Source organism: Lissotriton helveticus, chromosome 9 (genome assembly GCF_964261635.1).
Source record: "Lissotriton helveticus chromosome 9, aLisHel1.1, whole genome shotgun sequence".
Classification (NCBI taxonomy): Eukaryota; Metazoa; Chordata; class Amphibia; order Caudata; family Salamandridae; genus Lissotriton; species Lissotriton helveticus.
In genome coordinates, this window is record NC_136070.1 from 702,610,110 (window position 1) to 702,635,980 (window position 25,871).

General features: G+C 42.4%; 1 protein-coding gene across 1 annotated transcript in view; it reads right to left on the reverse strand.

Moving 5' to 3' along the window:
* Positions 1 to 8,349: 8,349 nt before the first annotated feature.
* LOC144782938 (somatostatin receptor type 1-like) overlaps positions 8,350 to 25,871 on the reverse strand; it is a 375,789-nt gene continuing 358,267 nt past the window's right edge. The window contains exon 3 of the mRNA XM_078662168.1: positions 8,350 to 10,357. Coding sequence (XP_078518294.1) covers positions 8,996 to 10,081 — 1,086 coding nt within the window. The 5' untranslated portion in view covers positions 10,082 to 10,357 and the 3' untranslated portion in view covers positions 8,350 to 8,995. The remainder of the gene's footprint in view (positions 10,358 to 25,871) is intronic.

A 25,871-nucleotide genomic window follows, 5' to 3' on the forward strand; every position in this document is an offset into this window, starting at 1 on the left:
CTGAACAGGGCACAAAGTGGAGAAATGCTTTATTTCTAACGTTTTTGCTGTTTTTATGTGTGCTGCATGAAAACAGCAAAACACCATGCATAATTGTTTATGTGCTGGAAGGAGTCCCTTCCTGCACATAAACAATCATTTTAAAAATTACGACTTGCAACTTCTATGTGTGCTGCACAAAGCAGCACACACAGAAGTTACAAATCACCATTTATGGTTGTTTATGTGCAGGAAGGGACACCTTCCGGTACACAAACAATAATAACCCACAATGCAGGCATCCTTGCACTATGGTGCAAGGATGCCTGCATTTTCGCTAGGCACCTAAATTTAGTGCCAGCGCAGGGGGAAACACAGGGTTGCACCGTATTTTTGTAAATACAGTGCGGCCCTGTGTTTTAGAAGGCGCGTAGCGTGGCATTAAGTAAATATGCCCCACAGTATGTACCAGGGATGATTAAAAAAACACAAAATTCAGCATAAGAAAATGTGTTGTAAGTTTCTGCACATGCCAGAAACTATTCGGCTATTGTTAATGAGGGCCTAAGTCCCTAAATGCTAGAGGGGCTTATTTATGAGCCCTTGTGTCACTTTTGCACCCCTGATGCGTCACTTTTTGTGATGCACCAGCAGTGTAAAAAATGTGCCTAGTTGGGCCATATTTACAAAGTGACACATCTAGGTAAATGAGTCACTTTGTAAACCCCTACGCCACATTATACCTGTGCCAGGTATAATGTATGCAGGGGTCGTTCCGCTACAAGAAAGGCTCATAGAAGTGACGCAGTGAAACCTATGAGATCATGGCAGGCGTAAGACTGACGCAAGCACATATCAGATGGGATTTTCCCATGTGTAATGACCCATTCCTGGAGTTGCGTCACTTTTGTGACACACGTCGGCAATGCGTAATTTTTGCGCCTACAGATTTGTCAGAAATACTGACGTATCTGTAACTCCTTCTGATATGACGCATCATAGGTGTCGCGAGGAGGGCGCAATGAAAAGTGACGCATTGCTGTTTTCTCGCAGCGATGTGTCACTTTTCATAAATGAAGCCCAGAATGTCTTGCCTTCGGTGATGATTGACTTTAATGATAAACAAGCACTGGCGTTGCCAATAGGTCTCGCAGTAGGAAAGTTGGAGCTATTGGTTTTGTAAATGACAAAGCCCTTTATGTTTTTAAAATGAAAACAAAAATAAAAGGCATTGTTATTTGCAATTGTAATGTAATGTAATTTTGAACCCTATAAGTATTTAGTTATAGAGCAGAATATCCTTGGTGCAACAACACCAACTGTTGCATGGCTAAACACTTATAAGGTCCCAAATGCTTGACCTATTGGCTATGCCAATGCTTGTTAATCTTGTTAACTATCCACTCCCAAGCTGCGTGGCACCACATCCAGGTTTGAATCTTTCAGTCTCTTTGCTCTGTTGCGTTTGTACACAATCTAGCGAGTTCTAAGTAGCCATCTCCCTCTCCTCTTTAAAACTTCACTCATAGTGCACCTCACTTTAATCAAATGGGTGGAATGCTGCTTATTGAGGGCGACCCCTACACAAAGAGAGCCCTGGCACAAAACAAGGAAAAAATACATTGTAAAAGTGTGCTACACAAAAGAAGGGAAGGGAGGGAATGGAAGAAGGTAGATAGATGTGATAGGAAGAAATAGAGAAGAAGGAAGAAAGAAATAGGGGACGAAGAGAAAGAAACACAAGCCAAAGAAATAGGAGTAGGAAACAAAAAAGAATGTAATAAACAGAAAAATAAAGAAACAGATGGAGGGGGAAAAAGGAAGAAGAAAAAAAGGAGAGGTGAAAAGGGAGGGAAAGGTGGAAAGGCAAGAAGATGGAAGTGTGAGAAATAGAGAGAACGCTGATGTCGTACAAGTTCTTGAGACACCCTCTCCTCAGCAACTTCTGGTAAACTCTGTCGGAGGAATGAGGAAGCGAGCGGCGTGCTGAGTGCTGCACTCGAAGCATGCAGGGTAACAGTGTGAGGAGCAGAACTGAGGAGAGCCAGACAGGCAGGCACAAATGAGAGACAGACAGGCACAGAAGAGAGACAGGCACAGAGGAGCGGCTGCACGGAAAGAGGAGAAACGATAGGGGGGGACAGCAGTGGAGAGGAGACACAGGGGCCGAGCATAGACTGACAGGAGTGACAGATACAGTGGGGGAGAGATGGGGCAGAACGAGAAGCACACATGAGAAAGAGGCACAGAGGAGAATAGATAAGGGGGTGAGCCACAGAAGAGGGCAGCAGAGAGGCAGCCGAAGCCGAGAGTAACATGGAGAACAGACGGACACGAGGAGAAACGATAGGGGGGGACAGCAGTGGAGAGGAGACACAGGGGCCGAGGATAGACAGACAGGAGTGACAGATACAGTGGGGGAGAGATGGGGCAGAACGAGAAGCACACATGAGAAAGAGGCACAGAGGAGAATAGATAAGGGGGTGAGCCACAGAAGAGGGCAGCAGAGAGGCAGCCGAAGCCAAGAGTAACATGGAGAACAGACGGACACGAAAAGGAATAAATAACAAGCATAGCTAGAGAGCAGCGGAGTGATCGAGGATAGACAGCCACAGAAGAGGGCAGCAGAGAGGCATCCGAAGCCGAGAGTAACATGGAGAACAGACGGACACGAAAAGGAATAAATAACAAGCATAGCTAGAGAGCAGCGGAGTGATCGAGGATAGACAGACAGGAGTGACAGATACAGTGGGGGAGAGATGGGGCAGAACGAGAAGCACACATGAGAAAGAGGCACAGAGGAGAATAGATAAGGGGGTGAGCCACAGAAGAGGGCAGCAGAGAGGCAGCCGAAGCCGAGAGTAACATGGAGAACAGACGGACACGAGGAGAAACGATAGGGGGGACAGCAGTGGAGAGGAGACACAGGGGCCGAGGATAGACAGACAGGAGTGACAGATACAGTGGGGGAGAGATGGGGCAGAACGAGAAGCACACATGAGAAAGAGGCACAGAGGAGAATAGATAAGGGGGTGACTCACAGAAGAGGGCAGCAGAGAGGCAGCCGAAGCCGAGAGTAACATGGAGAACAGACGGACACGAAAAGGAATAAATAACAAGCATAGCTAGAGAGCAGCGGAGTGATCGAGGATAGACAGCCACAGAAGAGGGCAGCAGAGAGGCATCCAAAGCCGAGAGTAACATGGAGAACAGACGGACACGAAAAGGAATAAATAACAAGCATAGCCAGAGAGCAGCGGAGTGATCGAGGATAGACAGCGAGATAGGCAAAAAGCTTTCAATAAAGAGCGGCCGGGAAACTGAAAGTACGGCCGGCCAGCCATGAATAATTAGGGGAGGAGAAGCCGCAGAGCACACGCTGGGAGAAGCCCTTTGATGTGGTGGCGGCCGTGAACAAAATGCAATTAGGAGGGAGGGAGGGAGGCTGATGCGCGTGCTTGTTTGATCACGTGATTCACGTGAACTCAAAGAAAACCGCACCAAAAAGCCCTTGGTTTCACGAGGATTTTGAGCACTTGAATTCTCTCCATTTCCCATTCCTTCGGAATGGAAAAGGCGAGACCTAAAAATGCTATTAGTGAATTAAAAAAGGTGAAATACACCTGTAAATTATTGAGTGCAGGAGGACTAGCAATAACATAGGTTTATTTTTACTGCTTTACAAAGTTTTAACTCACCTTTTCTTTTTTTTTCTGAAACACAAATACGTTTTCTTTGTCTTAAATATCATTTACGTTGCAATTTTCGCAGCTCTGTATTGAGTTATTTCTCCTAAAAAATATTATATTCTTTATAACAAATTGATGTAGCTCCTTTGATAATGCTGAAATTGTGACTTGTATGTAAAGTGAAATAAACATCAAATAGAATATATATTTTTTAGAAAGGTAGATGTATGATGGAAGGCAGTGGGCTATTGAGTTGACCATGTTTGAAGTCTGGGATGAGTCTTCAGTAGAAGTCCTACTGTGTTTAGGTTCACTCATTTTTATCCTTCTAAGGAATAGCATTTGTTTTGATATTAGCATTAGGTTGACGATGTTAAAATCGGAGGTTTGTTATATCTATTATTGTTTGTCAGTTTTGCTTCCCATCTTTAGGAAGACCACCCAAACTGCCAAATCACTCTTTGACATGCGAAAACATAGTCATGTATTACTATGTACTTCAGCGTTATTTGTTTGTATTCATCTGCATACCGCTATGTGTGCCAATATATTTTATAATAAAATGTGAAAGTGGTTTCTAATGGATCTGAAGTTTTCATTAGACTCGATTATGCTTGCTACGTTTCATGGCTGTAGTAGACCTGTCTATAAAATCCATCTTGTTTCACCTCCCTCCTTTGTTCCTCTTATTTTTGGAATGTGAACATATTAGGAATACCTTCATCATATTTCTTACCTTTTCCTTAGCTTTGCCATCTGCTCATTTACATATTCCCCTTAATGCTTTGGTACGGTTTTCTTTTCATTTTCAGGGTGGGTTGAGTTTTTCACCCGATGGAGGACTTTCATCATAGTACTTTCCCCTGCCTTTTCTCATTTTTTCTCTTTTGTGTACCTACTATTCACTCCTTTGTTTAGCCTCCTTTCTTCTTAGTCTAACCACTTACTCGGTTTATATTTCAGTGGTCAGCAATCTAACACACCAAGATCTTTTTATTGTTTTCCCTCTTCTTTAATATTTTTATTACAGAATAACAATTTCTCATTTGTTGGCCTTGTCATTGCTCTCAGAGACTTTTTAATTTTTAATTTTCAATTCATACCTTTACCCTGTGTAATTTTACTTTGCTTTTTCATCAATTAGGCTATTAGACATTTTGGATTTTCGACAAGACTTACCTATGTCAGGCTTGATCAATCAATGTGATATTCATTCACCCTTTTAGAATTTTCCGATGAATCACATCTTCATGATGAGGGCTTTTTCAGTGCCTGTGACAGATTCTACATTGTTGTATGTCAAATGTGTGTAGAGTTTTCCAGAACTTCTTGAGTTGACCCTCTAGTACTTTCTCCAGAAGTACTGGTGACAGGTGTGTGGTTGTTTGGTTCACTTAAGTCTTTTCTAGAAGGAGTGTTTCCGATGATCTTAGGTGAGGATTTGATGATGATGATTCAAGAAGTGAATGTTGTGTCTGTATTTCTTAGACACGAGGGGCTAAGAAATCTACCCAGGCTTTATTAAGGTGGATCAGAATTATCAAGAGGTACGGTAGGAATGGTATTATGAGGGAAATGTCAGGTAAAGAGTTTCCAAAGAGTGTTAGTGTTTGATCATCTCTGTTGAGTGAGGATATGGAAGTGTAGGTGTATCTACATGCAGGATGTCTAAACTTTTTGGGAATATGAGCATAATCATATATAAATATGGAATATTGCATTTATTGTACTTTATACGTTTTTTTCTCTGCTTAAGTCTTTCCCCATAATTTACGAGAGAGTGGCTCAAGCAGAAAATGCCCGCGTCCTAGTTGTTGTGGAATGGCCGTGCTAGCAAAATTCATGGCTCCAGTTTAGAAACTGTATGAAAAATCCATTGTGCGGATACCTCAATTTTTTTTTAAACACAGCTGTGTACTTCACGCGCAAGATTCAAGAAGATGACCGCCAAAGTGTATTTCTTCTAACATGCATCATTTTCATAACCATTATTCATATTTTGTGTAGAAAAAATATTGCAGTTGCACCCAACCCTGATCCAGAGTTTAGTCACAGATTGGCTTGAAGTTGCACAGCATTTCTCGATGTCTCAAGCTACTCTGTTGAATTGGTTGTTGAGAACTTAATTGCTTGTGAAGATGTCTCGCTGATTTTTAATATCAGACTGAAAAGTGTGAGCACGATGATGGTAGAGGTATCGTTGGTGTGAGTGGTCCTATGATGACATTACATATAAGGGAATGGGTGTTTGATACAGATATTGGGTGTCATAAGTGGTTGCAGATGAATGTCTTTGTAAAGGAAGATATCTAGAGTTCCTAGGGATCAGAAGCTGTAGGAGAAAGTACAGTTGGGACATGAACACAAATGTCATGGAATGTGGACAGGATTGCTGCTGTGGTCCATTTAGAAGTGAAGTCATCTTGGGGCACAGTTATTGAAACAAAATAGCATAACGAAGCGCAAAAACCAAAGTTGCTGTGCTGTGTAGTGCCAAGGGAAGAGAGCATTGCAGAACCATCTACTAAGATATGACAGTGCCTCACTCTTCCCCAACATTGGCTCACAAGCAGGCTGTCTACTGCCACACTATAGTGCAAAATTCTGTTCAAGGTGCTTAGTTTATTCTTTGTACTCAAAGGGTATCGTTTTAATACAACATACAGTACTTAAACTCACTCTAAAACACTTCAATCATTGGATGCGAGCTGTACAGTGCTGCAGCCGTGCAATGTGAGAAAAGTTCAGAGAAATAAAATTAATTCTTCTTGTTGATGCCTGCCTCAAGGAGGTGTTATTTTTTGCAGCGAAATCCAGTCTACCAATGGGAACACCGATGTAGCACAAATGGATACCCCTTGACGTAGTAAAAAACGTAATTTGCGCATGGAAATACTTTATCAACACTTTGCGCCACTATGCTTCACTTTCTATAGCTTTGCGAAAGCGCAAAGTGTTGATAAATCTGCACAAAAGTGTCATGAATTGCTATACAGTGAGAGCCTGGTGGGTGAGATCTGTGACTTAGATTAAGATGGTTTTGTGTTATCTAGGGGCAGAGAGGCATAATTTAACCAAGGAGGGGCACAGGGGACCACACATACACACTCACTCACCCTCATGCATTCACAAACATGCACACACACACACACCAATTCACAGTGCTCCCAAATACCGACTCATACATACATTCATGCATACACACACACACACACACACACAGGCTGCAAACTGCATAAAGCTCACCTTCACTGTAGCTCTCCTGGAGGAACACCACGGAGGTCTCAGGAGGGTTAGGACGGCTGCCTTCTCTCATTGGCTAACCTTATGTTAACCATTGAGGGAAGGCAGCATTCATCACAGAGTGGGATGGAGCCAGCGAGACTTGCCGACCCCACTCACCCCACCCTGTTACGCGGTGTCTAGGGGTGGGCAGAAAATGCCCTTCCGTCTGCGAAATTGGCAGAATTTTGGTGACTCTTGTAACATAGAGTTCTCGCCAAATTCCACCAATTGCCGGGTGGTGGAATGTTTTCTCATGCCCACCTCGAGAATGGTCATTTGGAGAATGCGAGTGAGATATGGCATCCACAGTGTGATTTCCGGTCACTAGGAGACCTACTGTCAAGATTTCTTAAACCCAGGCGGTCGCCACCGTTTACAGTGAGAAGGCTGCAGCTCTAGTAGAAAATCTACTTGAAGGGCAGCAAAATCATCTCGAGTAGCTGCACTCTCTGGTGCACCAGGTGGTGCCGTTTGTGCTAAGTTTTCAGCACGTAACGCACTACTAGCACAAAATCATAGCGCAAGCAGCACCAGGTGCCTATTTCTGCCTGTTGGCCTAACTCTGGGGCATTCACAAGTTTTTATGTACCTCCACGGAATTCCGCGGAGTAAAATTCCACGAGTTCTGCTCACCCCTGGAGGTGGCACTGATTGGCCATTGACACTTCAGCGCTTAAAACTGAAATGCTCTGGTTGGAGGCTATCAGTGCCGCTCTTCCTCATCACAAGGGGGAGGCCTGGAAGCATTTTTGCTAGACTAAGGGGGTCACACCAACAGGGCTGGGAAATCCTCAGCCTGGCAAAGTTCAGCTGAAGCAGTCAGGCACCTGCTAATTTAGCGCATGCCTTGCTCCTCGCGGCCTGCCCTGAACAAGAAGAGTGTCTGTGAGGCTGACTGGCACCCTTGTTAAGCCTGACAGACACTCTTCTTGTTGGGGACAAAAAGGTGGTAGCATTGCCTCTCTGCCCATACAGATGGGGCGCAGCTGTCTAGGAGGTCGGCAGTCGAGAATAGTTGTAATGCTCAACGCCACCCAGAGGTGTAATCGAAGGTTTGGTTTTAGTGCCTACAATGGTGCATATGATTTCTGTCACTGTGATTTCGTTCCTGTCCATGTAGTATTAATGTGGTATTAGTCTGTTCGGATAATGAGAGAGTGAGCCAGTTCTCTCCTAAGTACAATATGTTAAGTTGAAGTCATGCCGTTTTTGTCCAGGTCTTAGAAAGCAAAAAGAACTGGAACTGGTAACCATGACCGTTTGGGGTCAAAGAAGAAGAAAGTCAGACGCGGAAGGTTTATGTTTAAATAAGAATTTATAAATCGTTATTAATGACTCGTGTTTATTCACTGATCCGCTTTATTTTCGCTCATTTGAAGTGCCTCTCCAGCACAGCCCCTCTAGGGAGGAAGAGAAGCTGTCAATAAAATCTCCTGGCATTTCTTCCAACATCCCAGGCGTAATAATGGGGAAGAAAACAGAAGGACAAACTCGTTTGTTTCTTGTGCGTGGTTTCTCTGTCTCGTTTTTGGTCCTTTCAACTAGCTGAGAAAATTGGCATGTTCCACCCAGAAATCTGACTATTACAGAGGACCTTGAGCAAATGCAGTTGTGTCATTGAGAAAATGCAGTTGTGTCATTGGTTTGCTTATCTACGACACTTTTTAACGGAGGGTAGATAAGGGAAATGGAAGGGAAGGTAAAAGGGATGAGATGGAGAAGATAAAGAAGAGGGGCGCAACGAGAACTAGTAGCCCTACATAGCAAAGGGTGCTAAACAGTTGTTAGTAATGGAAAGGAATGTGGCACGGTATTAAAAAAAAGAAGAGATTGGTGAGGAAAGACTTACAAGGAAGGGCAAAGTGCAATGTTATTTTAGTCCATCAGTCACGATTTCTGTCTATGGAATAAATTGGTTGCCACCTATCCATACAGTCACTAGCGCCCGCGCCTAACTTGATAGCCAGTTTTGATAGCAATGCTTGGTCTATGAACTGTCCTTGAGTCCCTGGTGCTGCCCCCCGCATCAGATGACCTTCCACTCAAAGCATTGTGGTTTTTGTGGCACAGGTCCCATTCCTGTAAACCATCTCAGAGCCTAAGTAATCCTGGGGGAAGTCTCTGGGCTTGCACACCCGATTCTTCAGGGTGACAGCGCAGTAGTCCATGGGCTCCTCCAGCCCACCATCCATCCATCGGAAGCAGATGATACGCTGGAATGAACGGCGGAAGTTGTCAGAGACAAAGCCGTACAGAATGGGGTTGGCACCACTGTTGGCATAGCTGAGGATGACAAAGAGCTGAGTGACCAAAGGGTTAGGTGGGTGGAAAAAGACACTGAAGAGCTGGATGATGTAGAAGGGCATCCAACAGACAACAAAGACAGCCACCACCAGCATAACCATTCGTGTGATGCGGCGCTCTGACTTGCGCCGCTGCAGCCAGCCCGCCTTGAGTGCCACTGCCCTCATCTTCACCACAATGAGGCAGTAGCAGAGACAGATGGCCACCAATGGGATAAGAAAACCCAGGAGGAATGTGTACACCACAAAGGCTTCTAGCCAGAGAAAGTTGGAATTCTCTGGCCACAGGAAATTACAGTCTACCCCGCCATCACTTGATGGCACTGTATCAGCAAATATGATGATAGGCAGGATGACCACCAGTGATAGAATCCAGACGCAGAAGTTGATGACCTTGGCTACCGTTGGTCGTCTATATTTGGCCGCCTTGATGGGGTGCACCACAGCAATGTAGCGGTCCACACTAAGCACTGTCAAGCAGAAGATGCTTGTGAACATATTGATGGCATCAACACTAAGCACCAGCCTGCACATGAAGGACCCAAAGGGCCAGTGTTGTAGAGCTGTGGCGGTGGCCAGGAATGGCACACTCAACATGAAGAGCTCGTCCGCAATGGCTAGGTTCAGAATGTAGATGTTGGTGGCAGTTTTCATTTTAGCATAACGCAGGATAACGTAGATCACCATGGCATTGCCTGTTAGCCCCACGCAGCAGACAATGGAATAAATAGAAGGGATGATAATGCGGCTGGCTGCATGGTCATGGTAAAAGGGACCAGAAGTGTTGGGGAACGGCCCATCTGTGGTGTTGAGTGGATCCACCATGGTGCGTCCATTCCCACAGATTACCTGTTATGGTGGATGCAGGCATAAACAATTATTGATTTTCATCTACATCTTCTCGTTTGGTCACATCACACAGGATTTGAAGGCTCCCAAGGAATCTTTTGCCGTTTAGAACATATGGGGATCCCTGATCTCCAACCCCCTCCATTGAAGCCTTCACAACTTCCGTTGTAGTTCATGCCTCAACCAGGCATAGTCTGCAATGGACCTCAGCTGATTCAGCAGGCAGGTGTTATCAGGAGACCCGGGGAACTTCTGGAAATACATTCATCGGAGATATGCAGAGAAGAGACAAAAAAAAGACAGTTTTAAGAAACAAATAGAAACTTTTGTGCATGTTAATGTTGCAACGTATCATGTTAATTATTTCAATTGCAATGTATTACTTCTGTCTGGCAGCATACAGATACAGAATGCCTGAATGCACACAAGATTTACAGTACAGATGTAATATATAGCACACAGATAAACCAACTGGCATTGTTTAATTTTAAAAGTTTTTGCTGGGGTCCTGAAGCAGTGCTGCCAAATATAGTGGTTACAGAATAACTAAAGCTACCTACTCTTCATTTCACCTCCTGCCTCTTTCTTCCACCACCCTACATTTTCGGTCTTTTTATTAAACTCTAGCAGGTTCTTCATGTTCCCGGTCTTCACCCTTTGGCACTGCTCTCCTATCTTTATCTTTCTCCCATTTCTGGATTTTACTTTCTTGCCCTAGGTTTAAGCATGATAACGAGAAATTAAAGTGAAGTTTATCCCGAAAAATGAGTTCCAGTACCCACCACCCGCAACCAACAGCAGGAATTAAGCACAGGGTATAGGTAGCACCCATTGGGTACCAAAACAGCGAACAGTTAACACTGCTAACAGTTTGTAATGTGCTATTTGATGTTTTGATCCACAACCTTATAGAGGCAACGATTAATTATTACAGAGTGTTAGAAGAGATTTTATGTGGCAATATTTAATAGTAAGGTAATAAGCAGTGCATGGTTACAACATGAAGAACCTAGAATATGATTTAAAAAAACACAGAAATTCACTGAACTAGGTAAAGGTTAAAGTGGTGTTATAATTAGGTAATGAGATATAAGCACCACATTAGATAGTAACAGGCATATGCTCAGCTTGGAATCTTGGATTTAAAAAAACGACAGAAATTTACCAAAAATCAAAAGTTAGAGTGATGTTATATAGTTAGGTATGATAATAAGATCTTAATACATTACGAAAACCGAAAACATTCAGTGAAAAAAAAGCAAATACTTAATCGACTCTATAGTTAGGGTTTGCAACGAGATAAGAATTAACTTTAAAAACACTGGAATTCACCAGTTAGAGTTTAGTGAACTAACTATAACTTGCTCTCCATCAAGCATTAATTACGACCTGACATGTTATATCCCTTGTGACATTTTAACCCCTTGACCGCGGCGAAAATTCCGCCGCGGTGCGGGTGATTTATGGCGTGGGCGTGGTTCGGACGGCCCCCGGCCGTCCTCCGCACACGCCCAACGTGACGTCGGCCGGCCGCCGGCCGTCCGACGCATGGAAGGGGTTAAACAACATTACTGAGAGGTGTAATTGCAAATCACAACAAAGACGTCAATAACTGGTGACATCATTGATGGCACTATCCATGATATTGCTGTTCACATTACTCAGTAACCCTATACATCATTTAAAAAAGAAAGTTGGTAGTAAAAGGCCTATAGTTACATACATCATAGAATAACCAAAACATGTTGGCAAACATCTGTGAGAAAAGCTGAAGCTTCCATTTGCCTGGCCATGTTTCCATATTAAATAGTTGATATATAGTGGTTTAGACAAATTCTATGTAAAGCAGACGCTTATAAGGTGTGATGTTTATTTCCAGAACTTCACTGAAGAGTTTGCAGCAGTGAACCTTGTTGAATTATGCAGAATGTAGGGGTGACACACTTAGAGATGGTTTAACTCACTATGTGGTTGTCAGCATGACTCTAAGGTTGTCTGCCAATCTGCTCAGTTCAGGAAAGTGTGTAGTGTATTTTTTTAACAAACAATGAGGGTTGTCCTTAGGGTTTTGCTGTAGGTGTCTTACCAGTGGCTACTGCATATTTGTCACCCTCTCGACTCAAAATTGCTTGTCATGGGAAGTCTTTATGAGGATGGTCTCATTAAGGTCAATAGGGAACAAACCCTTTTTGGAGAGTGTTCAAGGTTTAAAAAGTGGGTGATCCATTAAATTCTATGGTGGTATTTTGGATGTGAAGCAGGTGAATGCCAGTAAAATGAGGGTAGCTTCCACCAAATGTAAGTGAGTGAACAAATATGCTATGTGTTCTGTATGTTGACATATGTTATGTCCACTATCAGTTAATGTGTGATAGAAAGTTTGGCACAGCTGCAGCTGTTGAATATATTCCAGTCAACAAAGCCTACAGCACACTGTCACAATCATTGGATGAGGTCATCAGCGATATCATCAGTGATGTGATCAATTATGTATTTTGAGATATCATTAGCAATTTCATTGATGATGTATCCTAACATGCAATAAGTGATGTGAAATGTGAGGTCAAAATCAGGAATCTACATGGGTGCAAGTCATCATTAGTTCAGTAGCTGTAACTGCAAATTTCTTTGTTTATTTGGTGTTTTTTAGTTTTTTAAAAACTTTTATTTAAATAATTATTAAATTATACAAGGGAAAACCATAGGAGTACAAGAAAGGAGGGAGTAGCCTAGATATAGAAGGGAAAGGACCAGGGTGATGGCAGCACCAGAGGAGAGTAAAAAAAGGAAGCAAGGGCGGTATTGTCCACAACCATACAGAAGCTCCTAGAGCAATGAATTGCAACCAAGAATTTAAACAAGTCCAGAGATGCCAAATAATGTGTCATCTATTAAGTCTGGTGGGAATTGCAACTACCCATCAACACTGCCTCTCCAGCTCACTAGCAGATTTTAAAAAGCCCCCCAAACGAGCATGTTGCAAGGTAGAAGACACAGAAGTGGTAGGATTCATACCTGCCCTGTCCCTCTTGATATATGTCCGGAATGGTGACCATGTATGTTCAAATGTATTTATCATGTCTGTTACCAAAGCAGTCAAGCATTCCACTACATAATTGTGTCACACCATGGTCCACCACAAAGCAAGGATGCGAGGGAGGAGACTCTTCCGGGTGTCAGCTATAGTGAGCCTGGCCACTAGAAGGAAAAAGAAGAGTAACTTGCCCCTGGGGGTAGTATAGAGATAAGCAAAGTCTTCCCCAGATGCTCTCAACAAAAGCACCAAAGGGTTCATTGGAAGGGTTGCTGAACATATTTGGGAAATCAACAGAAGCACCTCCACCAAAAAATACCTAACATGTACACATTTCCACCACATGTGCAAGTATCTCTAGAGCCACAGGCCCTCTGCAGAGATCAGCGGTGCCAACTATAGCATGCAGCCTAACCGGGGTAAAGTGCCAGTACCACGTTGTGAGGAGTTTATAAGAATTGGCCTTGTGTTAGAGGCAAATAGCGGTCTTTGATGCTCTCCCCCACACTTGCTGCCAGGTTTCATCAGGAATGGATGTGCCTAGGTTCTGCTCCCACAGTGACTGGTGTATATGTCGTCATGCTTGGAAAAGTTCACAGAGAGCCCAGTATGGGTGGGTAATGTCTTTCCTAGTTGACCCCTGTGCAATAGATGTTCCAGGGTAGTCTTGGTTCTCATACCTTTAGTTTTTAGAGGAGGTGAGTGAGCCCAGTATAATAATTGGCTGTGCCAGAATTAATCAGAGGAAGTCAGTTGGAAGCGTTGTTTGGAAGTTTGTCTATCTGAGGTGACTCCATGTGATCATCCAGTAAAGGGGCCAAAGCCCGACCGCAAAGCAGGCTTTGATAGTGCTTGATACAAAATCCGAATTATGTGTTATAGGAGACATTAGGGCGGGATTAGCATTGGCTGCCTGACTGTGATTGACCCTATCTTAGCACCTGAGAAGGGTTGTAGTAGGATAAAGAGGAGATTGGTGCAATGGAAAACGATCATGAGGTCTCAGTCACAGGATATTTTGTATGGAAGGGTCGAGAATCCTTGCTCCAGGAGCACCCAAAGCTTTGTGTTTGGGGGATATGCAAATCCAGGCCAGATTTCAATTGTGTGGCATGTATACAGTTTTCTATATCAAGGAAGCCTGACCCATCATCCAGCGGACTCTTATAAAGAGTGGTCCTTGGTATGTGGGGGATAAAGTTAACCAAACAAATTGCAGTAACTACCTTTGGGCTTGCTGGATAGTCTCTCAGGGGATCCAAAGGGGTATGGTGTGCGTTACATACACCAGGAGTGGTAAGTAGTTCATCTTTATGGTGTTAATTTGGCCCAGCTAAGATATCTCATTCATGCCCCAGCGATAGAGGCCTTTAAGTAAGGCCTCCAATACCGGTGGAATGTTATAATTATAAAGCTTGTTGACAGATATGGTCAGGCAAATACCCATATAGCGTAGGGAAGTAGCCCCCAAGCCAAGCCGAACGAAGAGAGTAAAGGAGGAATCTTGTGGTTTGCATCAGCTACTCCTATGCCCCTAGACTTGGTGTAATTGATACTAAAACACAAGACTTCCTAAAAGCAATGTAATTCATCTAATAAATGTGGGAATGGCGACTCCAGATACGTGGGAAAACATAGAACATCATCGGCAAAAAGGGCCAATTTAAACTGCTCACCATCTGCCTCAAGACTCTAGATCCTGGGAATTGATTCAATGCGGTGAACTAGAGGCTCCATCATGAGAGCGTAAATATGGGGAGACAGAGTGCATCCCTGTATGGTGCTTTTGCCAAGTAGTTTTTGTAGTGAAGAGGCTGAAAACAGGTTCAATGTGAAGTAGTTTATTTCACGGCTACATGGTTGTAGAGCCCGCAAACTTAACGGCTCCACCAGACAGAGCTCCAACATTGACTTCCAAGAACACATTCTAATTGTAAACAAGTGACATTCTAAATAGTCTTACAATTCTACATTGAAGAAATATACACAACTAAAACTAAGTACATACTACACATCTCCCCCCCCAAAAAAATAAAATAAGAAATACAAAATTACAATTGGCATTTAGCAGGCTTAACAATGACTCTGGCACTTCTCCTGATATTTACTTGTTGGCTAAAACTTGTCACTGCGAACAGACCCTCTGTGTCCACACTCAGAAACAGAACACTTTGCCCACACTTTAACAACTTTAGCAAGGTTCCACCATGAACCCCTTCAACTTGCACAGCATTTCCCTCAATTTTCAAAACCTTGACAGGTTCCCCAAAAGTACTCACCCCTTTTGACATGGACCGAATGTTTTATCCTGATCATGTCTCCAAACTCTAGTGGAGACATGTTAACTTCTTTCTTGGCATTATGCCACTCCTTCTGCTTAACTTGAGTAAGAGACATATTCTCCTTCAAAACAGGCCTCAATTTTAAGACATCTGACTCTGACGTAATCCATTTTGACATCCATCCAGGTCTGAAACTAGTGTTGGCCCTCTTACCTCTCATGAATTCAAAAGGTGAGACCTTCGTAGAGGATTGATGCAAGGTCCTACAAAACCAGATCATGCTACTCAAAGCCTTACTCACAGCATGATTTCCTGCTCTGGCCCACTTGACACACTCACCCACCACTTGGTTCATCCTCTCAACAAGTCCCTTAGTTTGAGGCTGATACAAGGAACTTCTCACATGCCTTACACCAGAAACAACAAGAAAGGATTGAAACTCATTGCTAACAAATTGTTTCCCATTGTCCGACACCAAAACCTCATTAAACCCTTCTCTTCAACCAATCTTCCCTTAATGCTCTTGACATTAGGTACTCTCACCAATTTAACTATTGGCCATTTAGAAGCATAGTCCATGAGAACCAAAACATACCTGAATCCCCCTGAGAGGATATCGTAGGGTTCCCTGCTATCAACTCCCAGATTCACCCGTGGGCCATGCGGACATTCAATAGGCTGAAGAGGAGGGGTAGCTACCTAAAGACTTTTGTCAGAGGCCCCACACACACAACAGTTCACAACCATCTCATCAATATCTGTGTCCATACTAGGACATCAAAAGTTATCACGAATACGATGTTTGATGGGTGTGGATCCCAAATGTTCTTCGTGAGCCCACTCAATAATACCAATTTAGAAGCATGAGGAGGAATAAGCTTGTCACCTCACAAGAGCAAACCATCTTTCAAAGAGATCTCGTTCTCCACCTTCCAAAACAGTTGTAAGACAGGAGACAATGTCTTTTCTCTGGGCCAAACCCTCTTTACTAGAGTACAAACTTCCTACAACACACAATCATCTTGAAAGGTAGAGCTCCACTCATCTTCAGAGCACAATCTCAACTCCAGTTATTCCAAAGCCGCAACCAGACAATCTTCACAATCCTAATCAATGAGGTCACCAAACTTGATCTCATCATGCTCATTAATCTCAATAGGAAACCGGGAAAGAAAATCTGCCCTCCCATTTTCACCTCCCGAAGTATGTCTCACATCAAATTGGTATTGAAGGAATTTGGGGACCATCCTGGGTGTACAGCACTTGCTCATACTGCTACCTAGAATACTCATGAGAGGTTTAAGATCAGTCTGTAGAAGGAAACACTTTCTCCAAATATACAAACAAACTTTTCAATCGCCCTACAACAAGCCAAAAGCTACTTCTCAATCACAGAATACTGCATTCAGCGGCTCTAAACACTCTGGAGGCAAACCCAACAGTATTTTCAACAACATCCTCTATCTGCGTCACGGTGGCTCCCAGTCCTACTTATCTGACATCCACCCGACACAACAAGAGAGACTGGTATGAAATGGTTTGAGAGCAGTACTCTTCCCCAACATCTTAAACTGATTAAAAGCAGACATACAATCATTGCACCGCACAAATCTCATGCCTTTTTTGAGAAGATTGCTGATGGGCTGCACTATGGTTGCAAAATTAGGAACAAACCTAGAGTAATACTCATGTAAACCCAGTAAAGATTTTACACAAGTTTTATCGATGGTTGCTGGGGCATTAACAATGGCCTCCAGTAAACCAGGTCCGAGACTAACCCTTTCTTGTATAATCCGATGTCACATATTTTCTACTTCTTTGCAAAAAAACGTACACTTCTCTGCCTTCAAAACAACTCCATATTTCTCAAACAACTTCAAAACCTTATGAAGAATACAGTCATGGGGACTGGCATCCTGCGCAAAAATGAGGACATTGTCCTGAAATACTAGGACATCATCCACTTCTTTTAGAATATTGTTTATGACCCTATGAAATACTGAAGTCGATGACGCTAAGCCAAATGGCATTCAGCAACATTGAAAACTACTCTGGGGTGATACAAAACCAGTCAAGTGACATGAATCGGGATGCAGTTCCACCTGATGGTAGGCACTGGCCAAATCAAGTTTGGAGAAAAACTTGTCTCCCCTCGTGGACGCAAACACATCTTTTATTTTGGAGAGGATGTGAGTCCACCCAAATGTTCTTGTTGAATGACCCCAAATCGACACAAATCCTACACTGTCCATGCCTTTTATGCGCCACCATCAAAGGAGAGAGCCACAAAGAGGATTCCGTAGGCTCAATGATCCCCTTCGCACAAAGGACTGCCCCTTCTTTAACAATAATGTTATGCTTGAAACCCTGGAGTTTACCCAAATCACTACCAAACACTGATGGAAACTTGTTTTTCCAAACTTGTCCCTCCGCTATACTGCCTACAAACAAAAAGTGCTCCTTGGCACCTGGCTTTAAGATCATACCAATTAGTCCCTGATTAAACCATCCCAGGATGTTCACCCATTTTATTGCCAAATAAACTTCCCTATGATTCTTCTTCCCTTGAACCTCATCTCTTCTTTAAAAAAATACATAAGCTCAATATTGCGGCCCTCATAGGACACAGGAGAGCGGTCAGGTGGGGATAATAGTTGTGAACCATTCCAAGCCACCTCGAATAACCTCTGTGTGATCATGGTTATCCTGGCCCCCGAATCAACAAGCAGTTTAACAGTCTTATCTCCCACCTCTAAGTCCACAATAGGATCAACGCAAGATGAAGGATCACCTTCAACGAAACCTTGAGCAGGGACACCCTTGATATTGTTTTCTTTCTCAGTGCAGTCATCATCATTTTAACAAGAGGCACAATTTCAGCATCAGACTCTTCGTCAGACTCAACAACACATACAACAGACTTCTTGTAACCTTTCTTTTTCAGACAGACTTTGGCAAAGTGACCCATTTTCTTACAGTAATTACACATTACATTGTCTGCCGGACACTTGGCTCCTTTGAAATGTGGAGAATTATCACACCTAAAACATATGCTTGCGCCATTAATATTTATGGCTTCAGATTTGGCAGGCATGAATGCGTAAATACTCCTGCTGAAGCTGCTGCAACACTCTAATTTTGCTTGCAACTCCCCAACCTGTCTAACATTTACAACATTAACAGCATCAATCACCCTGTCAGCCAATTCCTTCAAGCATACCAGAGAAATGTCTATACTCTTGGCCACCTTAATCGTCTCATTCAACAATGGATCGCCCATGCTTAAGCGGTTTTGTCTTATGTTCTTGTCCTTACAATGAAACAAAACTGTGACCCACTTGGTTTCACAATCCCAGGTGCACAGTCTGTGAATAGGGCCCATTGGCCCATGTAATCCAAAGCTCGATCCACGTCATTTCTTTTAAACAATTCTTTTTCCAGTTCATTCAACAATCTTGTCCCATTTTTCTAGTTCAAATGAGCTGAGCTCGCTGACATTCAAGTTTCAAAGGTTTTTTTAGCAGTATGGTGTTTCCAACCCATAACAACTAATTCCTTGTTGCTGCATTTTGATGACACAATGCATCTTTAAATCTTTATTTATATTAGACTCAATGCATTTTGATGATTACTCTCTTCTTCAGGGTTCACTGTAACATGAAAGTTTAAAAATACCATTATAATAGTCACTCTACAACAGCATTACTCCCCTCTAATTACTAGCCCTCTAACGCAATTCAGTGCAACAAATATTACCTCAACCCAACCCGCCAAAATGAGAAAAATAATAATGATTTCAATGTGAAACAGAAATTCAATAAACACCCTCCGCTATTACCCAAAGAACACATTCAAATTGAAACCCTAAACCATTCCCTGTTACACCGTATTTAAAAAAACATCTCTATAACTCAAACTAAACCGTGCAGTATACCACATTGCTCAAACAGGCCCAAAACTTACACAGTTCTTGCAGACAAACAACTGCTTCATTAAAAAATGATCGATATGTCCATACCGCATCAAAGGGAAAACACTTTCCTCGTTAGCACAGTCTACAACCATGCTTCTCAAAACACTCCACCATCCTGCGGCCTTATCATTCTTCTCCCAGTTTGCCGTTTTAACTTTATGCACATGGGATTAATTACTGCCATGTAACATTGCACTCCACCCATCACCTTGTGACTACCCACCCAGACATAATCTCGAAAATATTTGCCCCAAAGTGCACTAATGTGACCTAACACAAAATTAGTAATGAAGTAAAACAAAAATTAAAAACAATAAGTGTTTCCTCATGCCAACAGATAAAGCAAAATCATCCATAATCCTCTTTAAAACATATAACTCAGTATTATCTGATCAATAACTTCAAAGAGAAACTGTGTAGCTAAAAGGTTGGCCTTAAGATAACATAAAAGTTAGCAGCTACTCAGCCCATAACAACTTGTCATTTTTAAAGGGGTGCAGACTCACAGGTTGGCCAGAAAACTACATTAAACACATTCAAGGGAGAGAATGCACACACTTTTTTACACATTTTAATAATTCTTTAAACAATTTCTCAAGAGCTAAAGAGTCTGGCGTGCAAACCTCGTACATGCTCTGCCCGTACACATGAGAGTCAATGGCATACAAACTGATCTCTTATCAGCCGGTCAATAAAGTTCTCAAATCTGCAATCAGCTGCCAATCTGCACAAAACTGAGATGTAAGAATCAAAATCATCCACTTCACTCTGCTTCCTTTAAAAACATGTATGTCTGAGTACCATGAGGTTGGGTTGCTTGTCAAATCTGTGTTTGAGTTTAAGGACTCTCTCTCGATATCCATCAATTCCATCACTTTCTTCTTGAGACAAGTTTGTTAAATGTTTCAGACAAGTTTGGTAAATGTTTGAAGATAGACCTACCTTCAAACCCCAATGAGTATAATAACAAACATTTTTTCCTATCTGCATTAAACCTTGATGCACCTATTGCCTCTAAATATGTTTCAAAGGCATCATATGCATATAAACAATTGAAGGAGGGTTCAAGGGGCAGTTTAACGACCAAGCACAGTAATTATCCCCCTAGAAAATCATGAGAAAAACAACAAATAACTGTGGGTCTCAGGCAAAACTATGTGTGTAAATTAAGGCCGTCTATCTCCTGCAAGAGGCAGACTATTGGACAGGAATCCACTGTGAAAAATGTCCATCAGTTACACGATTCGTACCGCCCAGTACATCATTTGGTCTACTTCACAGTAGGTAGTCCGTTGTCTATCTCCATATTAGAGGGAGAAGAGACAGATGTCTGGTGTTAGTTGTTATAGTTGTAACTGGAAGCAGTGCATAAGTGATTTAGTGAAAAATAGTGAAAGTGTTAAGAATAAAATTGGATAAGACACGCAATGTAACTTTATTCTGGAGCCATGCCTTTCCAAATATAAAACCAATAGAGTGCAATAGAGTCAGATGTTTCAAACAAATACCTTCTGACTGGGTGATCTGGTCGACATGTTTCTGCGGACTTATACGGTCAACATATGTACCTGCCGCTTCATCAGGACCCATAGACTAAATTGCTACTGCTTATGTGTGAAAAAATGAAGATAATGAAATTAACATAAGGACTGAAGTGAACGCTAATGCAGAACGTCACTTGTTCACTTACAGTTTTCCTCCTTTGATATAGACGTCCAATTTAAAGATTCGCCGGGGTTGAATCCACACATAGACAAAAAATAATAAATGAAATACAATAACACAATCATTAGTAATGGTTACTATTTAGGCGGGGCTGTCATGTAAGTTTTGGCATAGAAGGTATGTTAACCTTAATATGCCATTCATTGTTCATTGGATAACAAAGGACTCACCTCGAATTGTGAGGGGAAAGGGCCTCGCCTCACCTGGCAAACAGCTCAGGGACATGAAGCACCGCTCTGCGTCATAAAAATACATTCAAGAGTTCATGAAATAAACACAATTGACCTAGCATCGAAGCATAACTCATCAATCAAACAAAAAACCTCTTCACAGTGTATATTTTAAAGAGGCTTTCTTGTATAAAACTAAATTAAACAGCTGAATATCTGACGTAATTCGTCAGCAGTACGGGACATTGAATTCATCAGTATGATCACTACTTTAGTAGGACGGTCCTCTGAACTAGCCATCTTAGTTCACTATTTCATAACGTTAACCAGTCATGTTTCTTATTAGGATGTAAGTGCATCGCGATCGTGCCTTACACCCGATATTTTAGCGCTACCATTATTTCATTTTTCAGAAAGCACACTCGCATTTAAAAGTTAACTACAGTTTAACTCATCTTTGAAAACAGAGAGAGCCTACCTCTCCGTCGGTACTTCCAACAGCCTGCCGTGCTGTTTGGGGAGGTGCCGCGGGATGGGCAAGGTGTTTCCTTATTATCTCTTACGCGATCGTGATTGGGCCGCTCCATACGAAATGAACTACCCTTAATCATGGGAATTGTAGTTCGCTGTAGCGCGCTACTTGGAGGTGCGACGCACGCATATAGACTAGGTAGCTCTTCCTGTCTCTCACCCTCGAGAAGCAAGGGTAATGTAGTTTAGGCAAGGAGTGTGTATTGTGGTAATGCGATCTCACACATAAACATGACATTTGTAATGTAGGCTCTTATTTATATACTTGCATGTGTCTACCGGGGTGTTCTATTATATTTGGAACCCCTCGGTGGTATGCCTTATGTTGTTGCACATTAGTGTCAAAACGGCTGTATATTAAGGTTATCTCTCCAATACATCGAGTTTAGTGAATTTTGTAATTTTTAAAACTCATACATGGAGATCTATTGTTAAGTGATTCCCATTACGTTTTGAACCTACAGACACTGGTTAGCTATGGATACTTAGATCTACTGTCTTTGTTCCCTTTACTTTAGACATTCTGATGCATTCTAGGATATGTAGTCAACATATATATTCCAACTGATGCAGTAATGTACCTACATAAGTAGTAGTTGTTAAGACTCAGAGTAGATACCTGTCCGTGAAAGTCTCAGAAGACACATTCAGTGGATGACCAAAGATCCTTCTATGTACATTAAACCATTCATTATGTGTCCACTTGGTAGCTCTAGAGAAATCCTTTTGCTCTAACTCAAAAGATGACACTGTGGTCTATAATGTCATCCACGGGATATCTTCATTTAAGCCGACCTTATCACAATTGAGTCTATACACCCATTTCTGTTCTAGCCTAAACAGGTGTTTGGACACATCGGTGATGTGGGCTGGTATATTAGGCTGTTCAAGCACTGTCCATTCAAAATCTGTTGGTTTATGGCCCACTTGGATGTAGTGATTCGTTAGGCGAGTCGCTTGCTTTTTGCACCTTATTGTACTCTTGTGCTCCGAGATCCTTACTTTTATTTTCCGGGTAGTCATACCAACATACCTGAGTTTGCAAGGACAAGTAATTAAGTAGATCAAATTGCTACTATTGCAATTAGTGAACCGTGTCTGTTCCCAGCGGCTGCTTGTCCCTATGTCTATAGACACTGTGTGTTTTGTCTGTGGACATGCGGCGCAGTTACCACACTGATGGTGCCCTGTTACAGGCGGCATATTCCATAGTGTGCCTACTTGATGTGGCTCTCTGGCTGCCGGTCTAGTGTGGATCAGTTGGTCTCTCAGGCTAGTCGCTCTTTTAAACGCGAAGAGAGGTTGTTCCAAAGTATCTTTTCCAGTATTCAAAATCTTCCAGTGCTTGCGTATTATGCGCTGGATCGCATTAGACCTGGTACTGAAAGTGTTGACGCATGTGAGTCTTTTCGAATTTGAAGGCCAGTGCTACCTACAAACATCTGGGACGAGCATGGGCAGCGTTTTTGCTCCTAGGCCTTCCATAGCTGGTTGAACAACCGTAATAAGTTCTTACGTTTCACAGTGGAAAGCATCAACCACTCTTTGGCCTTCTTAGATTTATTGATAACAGTAACACCACAAGGTCTTAAATCGGAGCTGTATAGTTTTTTTTTATACGCGAAGAGAGGTTGTTCCAAAGTATCTTTTCCAGTATTCAAATCTTCCAGTGCTTGCGTATTATGCGCTGGATCGCATTAGACCTGGTACTGAAAGTGTTGACGCATGTGAGTCTGTTGTTCTTCTCTTTGAGTACTGGTGGATCCAGTAGGGCTTCTCGGTTATTGTTAGCGGGTCTCTTTTTCGAGCGTCTGACAAGTTTCTTAGGGTAACTTCTGTTGCAAAGTTGTTGAGCTAGATCTTCAGAGTGTTTTTCAAAGTCTTCTTTGGACGAACAGTTCCGATGCACTCGTAGGAACTGTCCGTAGGGCAAGTTGTCACGCAAGGACTTCGGATGGCAGCTGGTGTATTTCAACAGGGAATTACGAGCCATGGGTTTCCTATACAGCTCCGATTTAAGACCTTGTGGTGTTACTGTTATCAATAAATCTAAGAAGGCCAAAGAGTGGTTGATGCTTTCCACTGTGAAACGTAAGAACTTATTACGGTTGTTCAACCAGCTATGGAAGGCCTAGGAGCAAAAACGCTGCCCATGCTCGTCCCAGATGTTTGTAGGTAGCACTGGCCTTCAAATTCGAAAAGACTCACATGCGTCAACACTTTCAGTACCAGGTCTAATGCGATCCAGCACATAATACGCAAGCACTGGAAGATTTTGAATACTGGAAAAGATACTTTGGAACAACCTCTCTTCGCGTTTAAAAGAGCGACTAGCCTGAGAGACCAACTGATCCACACTAGACCGGCAGCCAGAGAGCCACATCAAGTAGGCACACTATGGAATATGCCGCCTGTAACAGGGCACCACCAGTGTGGTAACTGCGCCGCATGTCCACAGACAAAACACACAGTGTCTATAGACATAGGGACAATCCGCCGCTGGGAACAGACACGGTTCACTAATTGCAATAGTAGCAATTTGATCTACTTAATTACTTGTCCTTGCAAACTCAGGTATGTTGGTATGACTACCCGGAAAATAAAAGTAAGGATCTCGGAGCACAAGAGTACAATAAGGTGCAAAAAGCAAGCGACTCATTACATCCAAGTGGGCCATAAACCAACAGATTTTGAATGGACAGTGCTTGAACAGCCTAATATACCAGCCCACATCACCGATGTGTCCAAACACCTGTTTAGGATAGAACAGAAATGGGTGTATAGACTCAATTGTGATAAGGTCGGCTTAAATGAAGATATCCCGTGGATGACATTATAGACCACAGTGTCATCTTTTGAGTTAGAGCAAAAGGATTTCTCTAGAGCTACCAAGTGGACACATAATGAATGGTTTAATGTACATAGAAGGATCTTTGGTCATCCACTGAATGTGTCTTCTGAGACTTTCATGGACAGGTATCTACTCTGAGTCTTAACAACTACTACTTATGTAGGTACATTACTGCATCAGTTGGAATATATATGTTGACTACATATCCTAGAATGCATCAGAATGTCTAAAGTAAAGGGAACAAAGACAGTAGATCTAAGTATCCATAGCTAACCAGTGTCTGTAGGTTCAAAACGTAATGGGAATCACTTAACAATAGATCTCCATGTATGAGTTTTAAAAATTACAAAATTCACTAAACTCGATGTATTGGAGAGATAACCTTAATATACAGCCGTTTTGACACTAATGTGCAACAACATAAGGCATACCACCGAGGGGTTCCAAATATAATAGAACACCCCGGTAGACACATGCAAGTATATAAATAAGAGCCTACATTACAAATGTCATGTTTATGTGTGAGATCGCATTACCACAATACACACTCCTTGCCTAAACTACATTACCCTTGCTTCTCGAGGGTGAGAGACAGGAAGAGCTACCTAGTCTATATGCGTGCGTCGCACCTCCAAGTAGCGCGCTACAGCGAACTACAATTCCCATGATTAAGGGTAGTTCATTTCGTATGGAGCGGCCCAATCACGATCGCGTAAGAGATAATAAGGAAACACACACCTTGCCCATCCCGCGGCACCTCCCCAAACAGCACGGCAGGCTGTTTGAAGTACCGACGGAGAGGTAGGCTCTCTCTGTTTTCAAAGATGAGTTAAACTGTAGTTAACTTTTAAATGCGAGTGTGCTTTCTGAAAAATGAAATAATGGTCGCGCTAAAATATCGGGTGTAAGGCACGATCGCGATGCACTTACATCCTAATAAGAAACATGACTGGTTAACGTTATGAAATAGTGAACTAAGATGGCTAGTTCAGAGGACCGTCCTACTAAAGTAGTGATCATACTGATGAATTCAATGTCCCGTACTGCTGACGAATTACGTCAGATATTCAGCTGTTTAATTTAGTTTTATACAAGAAAGCCTCTTTAAAATATACACTGTGAAGAGGTTTTTTGTTTGATTGATGAGTTATGCTTCGATGCTAGGTCAATTGTGTTTATTTCATGAACTCTTGAATGTAT